At 39.2% G+C, this 12,115-nt stretch overlaps 1 protein-coding gene across 5 annotated transcripts in view; it reads left to right on the top strand.

Moving 5' to 3' along the window:
- ddah1 (dimethylarginine dimethylaminohydrolase 1) overlaps nt 1-12,115 on the top strand; it is a 65,481-nt gene that overhangs the window by 52,343 nt on the left and 1,023 nt on the right. For 4 of the 5 annotated variants that reach the window (XM_033325168.1, XM_026323463.1, XM_026323459.2 and 1 more), the window contains 3 exons: nt 2,356-2,475; nt 5,611-5,754; nt 9,471-12,037. In XM_033325168.1, coding sequence (XP_033181059.1) covers nt 2,356-2,475; nt 5,611-5,754; nt 9,471-9,584 — 378 coding nt within the window. In that variant the 3' untranslated portion in view covers nt 9,585-12,037. Of the gene's footprint in view, nt 1-2,355; nt 2,476-5,610; nt 5,755-9,470; nt 12,038-12,115 lie in introns of those variants that run through there. The other variant, XM_026323460.2, reaches the window with a different exon arrangement.

Raw genomic sequence — 12,115 nt, forward strand, 5'->3', positions numbered from 1 at the left:
ATTTTTTTTTATCAGATTGATTCCTCCTGTCATTGCTTTTTCCTTTCATTATCAAATTAAAGATCATTTCATTGCCAGGTTTGTTTAGCACTCAACAACTATGTGCACATGTTGAAGCTCTTTTCTTTATGGTGCTTGCAGAGGTCAGAGTAATTGGCGCTGTTGATGGAATGAGCTTGTACAGGATGTAATGCAGAGGTTAATCCACCTTTTTTTCTGTTATAAAGAAGAAGTGTCTAGATTTGCCCCAGAAAGACATTAAGTTGGATAAACTCAGTCTGCTGAACTTCTGGGTTTTAGTCAGTAAGGTCACCTGTTAGTGCAGATTAAAAAATAACTCTCCCTTAACTCCCTTAAGGATTTATCTTGATAAGGAGAAACTTATGAGTCATATTTCTAATTTGACACAGCAACAACACTTTCTGTTCATGCATAAAGAATGAGGAAAGTTCAGATCACATAAATCCCAGATGTCCCTTTATATCTTCTAAACAGTTACCCAGGAGAGAGTTCATGGAAGCATAAAAAAGTGATTGAAGCACTTCGCCTGATGAACTGCCAAGTGACAATAACTGTTTCAGTGAATCATAGCACATCAATGCAGCTAACGAAGTAGTACAAATATTGACCTGAAAAGTGTTAACATATACATGAATGGAAAAAGTTCACAGTGCAGTGTAATGATGGAAAATGTACACAATAGCTCATAGGGTTTTATGAAGCTAAGAGCTATAAAAACCCATTCAAAACATATTATGCGATTATAAAAACACATGCATGTCAGTTGGAAAAGTTATTTATATGGCCAAGTAATGTATTCACATAGATTCAGGAAGGAAAAGTCTTGGGGAAAAAAGCTTGAAGTTTCATATTCTATTATAATTCAAATTACAGCTCAGTATCATTTCAAGGTTTATAAATCTCTGTAGGACCCAACTCTAGTTTTAATAATTCTCAAAAGGCTTATAGTGTGTTTTAACTGTCAGAAACTCTGTCTTTGATACAGTCTCCGTATCAACCATTCAATCAATCAACTTGAAAGTGGGAAATTCCTCCAGTCCAGTAAATCAAAATCAAAACAGAGTCAACAGTAAATTAACTTGTTTCGACAGGTTATGGTGTAATTCTTCAAATATGGCTTTAATTCTTGCAAGCAAGGAGATTTTCAACTGCCATTTAAATGAAGGAGCCAGTCCAAAATCATCTGTAGAAAGCTAAAGATAAATAAAACACTACAGAGTACTGCACATGTGATCATATTCTGCACTACAATGAACCATATATTATGGATGTTATTGCTGGCTGAATACTGCTTTTATCCTCATTCTGAAAAGTTAACAAAAGACTTAAAGTCCCCGAAAACATAGCCTCTTAGTGATGGGGCCTACATGAACACAGAATTTTCTGAACAGCTTTGGCCAGTTCACTTTTTCTACATTTTTGTTCTACATTTTTGTTTGTGTCATTGCCTTTCTCACAGGTTTGAAATAGGAAAATGTGATGTCATGTTTTCTCTATAAACCAATCAGAGTAATAGTACAGACTTTATATTGCCATAAATGTAACCAAGTTTCTATATAGTCCCATGCACCATTTCAGCTGAGTTTTAGAACAGCTAAGGATATCTTTTTCCCCAGATATTTTACATTGTTTTTTGTTGATGTAGTCATAAATATTGTTTCTAGTAATTATAGATAACTACACTAAATCCCCAATTGGCAGCTGTGCCTTATCCATGACAGTTGTTGAAAGTATCAGTTGTTGTTTTGTAAGTTCTAGTTCAGATGCCCATCATGAAACCCCCTTCAGCCACAGAAAGCCTCTTTAATCAGACCTAAAGTTGCTTAGTAATTTTCCCATGAGCCCTCAGTTCATTGACATCATCTCCCAGACAATCCTGTTGTTTCCGCCCATGAGACGCCTGCTACTTTATTTTAAAGGCCACTTGAGACCCTATTTAATAAGCACAAGCCACCACAATATTGTCTTATAAAAAGTGATGCATCACATTTCACTTGCACTCAGTGGAGCTGTAGTTCTTCCCTGTGATGAATGAAATTATTTTAACAAAGGCATGTTTGGAGAAAAAGGGAAGCATTAGATTACATATATAACCACAGCTCACAGTATATATTTAATAATCACACTCTTTCAGTACATGAAGCTTGTCTCCTAGCTGCCTGCATAGAAATATAATTGTAAGGGAACAGTAATTCATGACACTAAATGCCCTATGTGCTCAATATTTTGACCCTAGACAGAGGAGTGAGTAATTCAAATTATGTTTTTATTACCTTGGCTTGTCCTGTGTCTTCATCAGGCTTGTCTTACTCAGTTGCTGCTTGTGTTTTACAGGACTATGCTGTTTCAACTGTGCCTGTGCTGGAAGCTCTGCACCTGAAGAGTTTCTGCAGCATGGGGGGGCCAGGGCTCATTGTCATCGGCTCCAGTGAACCAGCACAGAAAGCCCTCAAAGTAAGAAACCTGTGTATGAGTGAGTTGTATGTTCAGCAGACGCGTCATCACATTGCTATGATTCCCTCTGTAGTCATGGAAACCACTGATTCAGTGTGGTGTTTTTTTAATTATGACATACATTGATGCAGTAGATCCATCACATGTGTTGGTTCAGAGCAGACTCCCTTACAGGTTGATCACTGCAAACACATTTAATCCACCTGTCGCTTTAAACTCTTAACCTATTAATTCATATTCTCAGCTAATATGTGAGGATTGCCCCTGGCACTCATGCTCACTTCAGTTTCAAGGGGGTTGTCCTTCTGTCTAACTGCCTGAGTTCATTAAGACTTAAAAGGCTTCTGCATTGATCGAGCTTCATTGCAACATTAAAAACACACTGAACTCTGAGACACTGAAGGACTCAACGTACAAGAAGACCGTTTTCACCCTGACAAAGACAAATTGTCATTTTCACAAAGAGAGTAATAAATCTCAGCCCATCCCTCTGATGGAATTATCCCTCAAATTCCCAAACATTATGTAAGACTCTTGGTGAAGCTTTTTGACAGAATTCATGACATACATGAAATACAGTGGAATATGTAATGTCAAATTTACACAGCACAGACACGCACCTGTTCTGCATTTAATTACGTAAAGACTTCGACTCACAAGCACATACACCCTTGGCCTTTCTGGCAGAGCATCTCACATGCCTCCTAATGTGATATCTCCCCCTACTGGCCTGGACACAAAAAGGGTTAAAAGTCACTTAGTTTATGTCAGAGGTAATTAACACTAGTGTTAACACTACACAGCATATCATAATGAGGCAAGTACTTAAGGGAAGTACAAGGTCAGACTTGTTGGTGTGGAAGAATGTTTGCATTGCTGAAATGTACAGAAAAGCTCAAGAATCTACGCATAAACATGCGCTAATTAAATTTGTATTCCAGCGTCAACTCGTTAAAAAATGCTGCCTGTTTGATCACCCCAGTAATTGGCTACTGGAGCATGGAGTAGCCGTTAGCAAGACTTAATGACAGACTGCTCACTTTCTAATTAAGGCTTACATCACACTCTCTTGCAGCAATTAGCTCCTGTTTTAAGGGACTTTTAACAACCCTGGATTCGACATTAGGTAATGTTCTCTTTGTGGGAGGAGTGAGATCTTATGGATGCTGGTTTAATGAATTGAAAGAGCTTGTTTTGGATGTAAGTGCTCTTAGGGCAATGAGGCTCCTTGTCTGTGTACCCTTAGACAAAGCCACTTTGTTTCTATTGAAGTTGGAGCCTGGTTAATTTTTCTCCTACAGCATATTCACTGATGAGATAAGCTCTGACCTTTTTGGAAAGTGTGTGACTCATTTTAATGAATGAGAGAGAATTGAAGCTCTGCAGTGTGTTTTTGATGTCTGCTTAGTTCATTTTTGCCCTCTGAAGTTTTTTTTTTTGGTTTGTTTTGTTTTTTTTTTTTAGCTGGGATGTGCTCAGCATATGTGTTTGTGTAAAGAAGGTGTAGTCTCCTGTCTATGTTTAAGTCTCCTGAGGATGAGAATACACACTGACCGGATGGATTTTATCATCCATCTGCTACTGTCAGTGCCAAGCTTCACTCATGAAGTCATCATTCCGTAAAATTGCCTCTGCAGCACCCATTCCCAGAATGACCGGCAGTCTTTAGCTTTACCAGTCACCCTCTTACGTCACCCTCCATTTGTACTGGAGGTGTCAGTTTTCCACGCGTTTGTATTGGAGGTGTTAATTTATCATACATGTATATTGCAGGTGTCGATTTTCCACTATAAAGCTGATTTTGTCCGCTGTTCAAATAAAAGTGAACTGAACTAAATTGAGTTCTTAATTTACCATTGACGAATCAAAAATGATATATAGCATTTAGATGTGTAAAACATTAGTTGTTTGGCAGCGATTTCCCCTCTGTCTGTTTTTAACATTGTTTCAAGAGGTCTATTGCTGTGTTGATTTTGCACTGCACTTCCAAGAGATCACTCCTCCATTTAACAAACAGCCCTGTCTCATGACAGCTTTATCCTTAGGTCTTCCATTTAATGGTGGAATTTACTGCTTTTACTGACCTCTCAATTGTTCTTTTTGTATTCCAGCTAAGCACTGTTACTGCTGCCAGAAACATAAAATGTCCCACTTCTTGTGTACTGAACAGATTTTTCCTGGGAAAGCCCAAACAAATTACTTTAAAGAACTGGGTTGGCTCTCGTAGTAATAAATATCTCGTATTGTCGAAGGCACAAAGAATGTGAGTGTGTTTATCTTATCTTATGAGTAATGAGTAATCCATATTTGCATGTAACATACATAAAAAGCCTTTCGGCATTTCACTAAACACTCTGTCCTTCCCTGTTCAGTGGAAATCAAAATGATCTTCAACAACAAAGTCCGTTGTGCTCCCCAACTACCCATTTTCTTATTTTACATTGCTAATCACATGTAATCACATGTGCTCACACTCTAAAGCTTTAAGTATGTCAAGCAGCAGACACACTTTCTGATTGCAGTGTAAATGTAATGTGATTGTTTGTTTGTTTTTTTAACTGCTAGTTATTAGAAGCCAACCACCTCATTCCCACACAGTTAGAGGTGAAAGTGAGTGGTAGAAAAGATCCTTCAAATGAGACAGTGGAAATTTATATCTGTTAAAAATCTCACTTCTCAAAATACCTTTTTAATGTTGACACTTTTTTAACACTCACTTTCCACCTCCCCTCCCCATCTCTTCTCTGAGGTCTCCGTCTGCAGATGTTCCCCTCATAAACATTAAGAGACACCTGTCTCTCCTCTGGTCATAACATCCTTGCCCCACGACTTCCACTTGGCAACGCGGCGTCTTCTCAGCCTCCCACCCCCCACCATCTGTCCCACCTTCACCTCTTTTAGATTACATAAATAACATGACATCTGCTGAGAAAGAATGTCTGTCTGCTCCTGTGTTCTCCATTAAGGACCTCCAGGCCTTGAGAGTGGTTTGGCCAGTAAAAAAAAAAGATGTGGTGCTGCCTTTGTGGACTTCTGACTCTGAGTGTCTGTTTTTTGTCTGTCTCTCTGAAAGCCCTACGGACACTCAGCCGTTTATCTAAATGTCTTTTTCCTGCCTGTCTCCTGTGTGTGTAGATCATGCAGCAAATGAGTGACCATCGCTATGACAAACTGACGGTGCCTGATGACCAAGCTGCCAACTGCATCTACATGAACCTGCCTAATAAAGGACATGTGCTTCTGCACTGCTCAGCAGATGAGTTTCCTGAGAGTGTAAAGGTTATGTTCAGCTCATTTAGCATCCACACACAGTAACTTTGTCTCACTCACACGTTCATTTCCAGTGCTTACACTTTGGGGACAAAGAAAAAGTGTCAGGACAGCCAGACTGTTTTAGTGGCTTAGATTTAAAGATCACTGTCCTTTTGTTGCTTTTCATCCTGTCCAAACCTCTGAGAAAAACAACTGTTTGGAGAGAGAAGCCCTACTTAAGCTACATGGTTGTTTTACACAGACCACTGCAGGATAACCACAGCACGATAACCTGCAGTTTTGTATGAAGTGAACTTTTGTGGGCGTGGCGTGGGCTGTGGATTAGTAGTCACAGATCTTGGGTCCTTATTTTTCAGAATTTGAGTCAGTTAGCAAAGATCATCATCTAAGTAGTTTTTGAAGTCGCTATTATCTGTGTTTTTATATCAGCTGTGTGTCAGATGTCGTGTTTGTGGAAAGTTTAGCTCAGGGACAAACCCACCAAAAAAATTTACTCTGCATATTAGCTTCTTCTTCTTCCTCTCTCTCGTCATTGTGATTTTACAACCTGCAGGTTTACTGCTTGGTTCGGTCTTGCTGCTCTAATCACGGTTATAAATGGACAATAATAACATAATAAAATAATAAATGTGTCTGCTCAGCACCAAAAAACTAAACAGACAAAGTTAGCCACTAACATAGCAGAGGAATTAGCAACTAAAGAGACAGATATTTCTCTGGAAACCAGACCAGAGTCAAAAAGACCAGTGAATATTGGACTTAGACTTCTCAGGTGTGTTCTAGTGAACAGTTGCACCTGCAGGTCAATGCTAATGTTGCTTTGCATCTTCAGGATGTGTAAATAATCCACTGTTTGCTAACACGTTCACCATATCAACAAAAAAAAGCAAGAGTTGTCAGTGTAGTTTGTCTTCCTGTTTCTCTAAAATTGTTCATTATTGAGCCAATAACACACTTTGTTTTTACATCTCTTTACTTTTTCCTTCTAGTGGACTGACACAATGTGGAAATGTACCACAGTGTCAAAATACATATTTTAGAAAATGCTTCCCTGCCTCTCCAGATAAATTTAAAAAGCTTGTTCTTAGATAGAAAATGTGTTTTTCTTCTTGTCTTTACCCTTAAAAAATCTGCAAGCATCAAACAAATTTCAAATAAAGGTTAAAGAGTCGATGTGTCCTCTTAAGAACTACATTACATTAACACACATTGACCTTTGCTAAATATATTTCAGGCAAACAGTGACCTGTTTAACAAACACCTACAGGATGTGCCTTTCACTCATGGCACTTTGATATATATTCTTTTCTACAGTAGCTGGATGAGTGATACGTTATTGTCTCACTTTGTCTGTTGGGGTTTGGGAAAGCTGAGCAGTAGCTGTGTTATTTAGATGCTCTGGGGTCATTTTACATCACAAGTCAAAAGGATTTTCACAGGATCGAACCCAGAACCCTGCAATCTGCAGAGACAGTGCTCAGACCTCAAAATGTACTCTGTGGCTAAAACCTCAACCTCTGCCAGCTATTTTTAGAAGGAAGAATTCACAAAATTATGCGTCTTTGGACTTACATCCATGGCAAAGGCTCAGCTTTTTCCAGGGTGATTAACTAGGGGAATTCAACTTGAGCATAATAAAATCTATTTGTGTATCTCATGGTTCCCACTTGGGTAGCAGTTTTCACCAGACCATTTTGAGTGATATTTAACAAACGTATGTTTGTTCCCTGATCAAGTTCCCTTTGTAACGTCCAAACCAACCAGAAATTGGCCTGGAACCCATTTTTGCTCCCAAACCTGTGTTTTAGAAATTAATGTTTTAAGAAGCAGACAAATATTAATAGCACGAGACATAACTCAAGCAGTGAAATAGCAAGGATAGTTTTATCAGAGTAGATTATCAAGCCTTCAAGTACAGTAGGTCTACAGTTGATATATTTCCCAAGAGACCTTGTTGCTTCATCGTCCACTGAGCTGTTCTGCAGAGACTTCTCAGCAGCATAATCAAAGACACTCTCTAAAACCTCTGCAGCTGCAGACTCCAAACATTGTCTGTTCTAATGTCCGATCTATTTTTAGTTTGCTTGTGAAGTTACATAAGAGTTCGACACTAACAAAGCCAGAGGGTCATGAGAGAAGATTGGTAGGGTCGTAAAGGTGGAGACAGGGCATCTTTAATGGTTCGAAGTGGCCACGGCACTGGAGGCTTCATTTCAGAGATAAAGAAAGTGAGCAGACAAAAGGACCAGTGAAATATAGTAGGTCCTACTGTGTGGGACCATTCCACCCCCCGACCCAACATATAAATCTCAACCTCAGTAATGAGAACTTGGCTGGAAGTGATCAAAAAAAAGAGACACAGTGGAGGCGGAGATGCTATAAACGGCAGGGGATTTACTGATGTTGTTTTGGGGGACCTATGCTAAAGCACAACCTCCCCTGAGCTGACCCTTCTGATCATGTGGTCCAAATAGAAGGATTTTTGGATGGCAAAGTCAGTTGCTCAGTCTGTTGTTCCCCATGTTGGTCCAGACTGAAATGTCATGAAGTTGGCCCTTTTTTTTTTTTTTTTTTTTTTTTGTTTTATAGTGAAGTGAAGCTATTGGACAGGTTGCCATGAAATGTGGTACACACTTAATGCTTAAATGGTATGTTAGCATGCAACGTGGCTAAATTAAGATGTTAGGAATGAATTGGTGTGTTTGTCGCCCTTTTGGTCTTGTTTTCAACATTTACTGACTGTAAATGTTGAACCAAATAATTTAATTGGGAATCTGTCATGAGAAGATCTCCAACTTATCCAGTTGTTCTCAGCATGAACATGATACATTATGTGAAAATTGTATGGACATGCACCACATTAACATCAACTTATTAAGTGGTATAGTGTTAGAGGAGTGGTGTTCGTTGGTTTGATCTGTACTCCTGCCCACATTACTCCAAATGTCTTGGGTGGAGAAAATGTAAAAGTTCTAAGGTAGAACGTTGTGGTGGCTTCGTCAGCCATATTGCATCATGAAACAAGAATTTGTTTAGTTGCTCCCTCTTGGCTGTGCGCTAGGCCTCGTTCAGTATCACAGCAGGGTTGAAGTGAGAGTTTAAAGAGAAAAATATCCTGCTTTGGAAGTCTGGTAGGAAAAGACTGGTTTTCTTCTGGAAAATATCCACAGAGTGACACACTGCTTTACGAGGGTCTTTTGAGGATGTCGTAATAGTTCTCACTCCCACTTTTTTTTTTTATATATATATTTTGCTGGGAGAGCAGGAAGCCTGGCTGAGTGCGTGTTCTCCTACAGGGCTTTTATATCACAGAACACTACAAGTTGACAAGTAAACAAGCTTAAATGTTGCATAAGTTTTGCTTTTCACTGTAACTACTGCCAGCTGAACTGTACATGTGGCAATGCAGGCTGGTCAGTATCTGTAACACCAGCTTGTAGATCTGGTACCCAAGGGCAGTATGAGGAGGCAGAACAGGAACAGCTGTTGCCATGACGATGTCTGTTTTCTGTTTGATTATTTCTTTAATGTAAGGAGACAAACTCTTGGTTCCCAAGTCTGTCAAAGCACTAAAAATGTTTTCCAGTGATATTTGGCTGAATACAGTGATGATCTGCTAAATTTCAGCTGACATACCTGTACAATAACCAACAGTAAATTCCAAACAGAGTAGTCTTTAAAGGCAGTTTTTCCAGTGACACCCTTGTCTGCGTGTCCCTCAGGTGTTCGAGAAGTTGAAGGACCACATGCTGATCCCCCTGCACACAGTGGAGTTGGCCAAAGTGGACGGATCACTCACATGCTGCTCTGTACTCATCAAGAAAGCCAACATCTGAGCACGCGCACCAGGAGTCTCTCAGTGCACGGTAACCAAGCGGAGCCTGGATCTGATCACTGAGGATTGCAAGGTTTAACAAAACACTCTTAGTACTTAGAGGATGGATGGGCAGGTTTGTTGCTGATGGACAAAGAAATTTTAAATTTAAAGTCACCATCTCCTCAACCCCTCCAAAAATTAAAAAAATAAAATAACAAACATCGCTAAAACGGCGTTCAGTTGACATAAAATACCATTTCCTTATGTGGCTATTACATTCAAATAAGTCTGCTTTTGTTCTTGACTTGGATATACAATTATTCTAACATTTGCTATAATTAGTGAACAGGCTTGCAGGCTCCTAAATTTTTCCTGAGTTAAGCCACGATTTGTCCTATACAGCTAGTCAACAAACTTAAAATATTACTGTGTGTAGACCAATCTTTGCTTACTGTTCAGTGTTTCCAGCCCTTTAAGATAGACCACATTGAGCAGAGCACGTGACCAACAAAGCCAGACAGATGTGTTTGTTTGTGTAGCTATATGAAAGTAGAGGCTTATTCAAAACTCAAATAACTGACTTTAACAGTGAAAATGTATGCAGTTATTGTGTTTACATGCACCATTTGAACCATGATTTATAATTTGTGTCTTTGGTTATGTAATGCAAAGGGTTTTTGATTCATTTAACCAGAACTGTATTTTGGAGTGTGGAGGATGGAGAGAACACATCCTACTTTTTAAATGTGTATGTTTTATTTACAGTTGGTGCTAAGCAAATTTCATGACCATACTTTTATTTCCAAGCCACTAATACCGTAGTGTATGTTATTTGAAAAAGCTGCATAGTCATCTGTGTGGATTTCTTGTTCTAAGAGTGCAGTTCTAGAAAATCTTTCTGGAGGCAGGAGCTTTTTGGTGTGATCAGACTTTTGATTTTGGTGAAGTTATGATTGATATGGGAAATACTGCCATTAATATCTGAGGTGCTCTTACTCTTCATAACTATTGCTTACTAATCTTTGGCAGAGATTGTACAGTATTGGAGGTCAGTTTTGACTGATCTTTAGTAATTGCCACCAGCTGGAGAAGCTAACAGTAGCCTGTTAATTTATTTTACAAGGAGCCATTTTGTTGCACCAGTTTTGCATCCTTCATGGTAAACATTTGTGTAGAAATATTTGCGGAGGCAAACTTAATATGTGCCAACTCTGCAGAAGACAGCTAAAAGCTGCCATCAGTGGAGAATTATTAAGCTTTCATCTTCAACGTAACACCTCTGTTTTGCTTAATGCATGCCTTTATGGAAAAGCAGCGCTGAATGATTCTGAAGGTACTGTGGTTTTCTCACAGCATTGATTCCACTGGTGGTGTTAATTACACTGGTCCTTCTTTCCCTGTCGAGCAGTTTCTAACTGCAAACTGGCTTAGAGCATGCTGTGAAACCTATGTCTGTTCCTCTAAATCTAGTAGCATCAAATGCGACTGCAGTGACAGTTTGCACTCAGCATGCAGCACAAACTGCCTGCCTGTTTGGTGTATTTCTGTGTATGGTAGCTGTCAGCAGGAGTTTAAAGGATGTCGATGAGCTGTTTTAGTGGCCTTATCTCTGGTTTTGCTGAATTCGAGTTGGAGGCCTGTAGATATAACTACATAGTAAATGTAAACAATTACTGTATACTGTACATATACTATATATACTGTACATGCTCATCACATCTGAAACATGTTGTATCTCTATGTGATTATAAGTGAAAGTTGAGGAAATGACATCAGGAGGTGATTCAGCCTCCTTCCATAGACGTTTGTGTATGGGCAAGAGGGCAGTGATGAAACATGGAAAGAATTCCTGCTGGGAGGAGAGCCGTGTATGCAAGTAAACACTGACTCGCTTAAACTTTCTCTTGACGGTCTCACTCGAAGTACTAGCTGTCTCCCACCCTTAGTTATTGCCTCATAGACGACTTCGGACTAATTTATGGCCATGATATCATACAGTCTGGCAAACACTGTAGATGTGATGGCCTCTGTGACAGTAGTAGTATATTTCACAAAAGGCAGCTGGCTGGGTGCAGTTCTTATTCTCACAGTTTACTCTTTCAGGCTGAGCCAGGCAGGACTGCTCTTACACTGTCTGATTAGTACTGTGTGGGTGATTGGTTGAAAGCTCTGAGAAACCAAATCCTTTTCCAACTGCTGAAAATTCACTAAAATTCACTATGGTTTAATATGGTCTTGGCTCTTGGCTGACCAGGCTGTATGAGTTGCTGCTGCTGAAGAATTGCTTGTTTTGTTGAAGGTGTATATTTATCCTGCTAGTCCACTTGTTTGCGAGAGCAGTTATGATATTGTGATTGTTCATGTTTAAACTCAGGTGTGTTGGATTTCACGCAAGCTGTGAGTAGTAATTATTTGAGTCATAAATTGAGCATTTCACCTACTTTGTGTAATAAACTTAACATGTAGCATTGAGCTGTGTTACTTTTTTTTTTTTTTGTAATTCAGGTTAAAAATAGTCCAAGTTGTGGAGGTTTACCTTAACTGTCATTT

Source organism: Mastacembelus armatus, chromosome 4, assembly GCF_900324485.2.
Source record: "Mastacembelus armatus chromosome 4, fMasArm1.2, whole genome shotgun sequence".
In the NCBI taxonomy this organism is placed as follows: domain Eukaryota; kingdom Metazoa; phylum Chordata; class Actinopteri; order Synbranchiformes; family Mastacembelidae; genus Mastacembelus; species Mastacembelus armatus.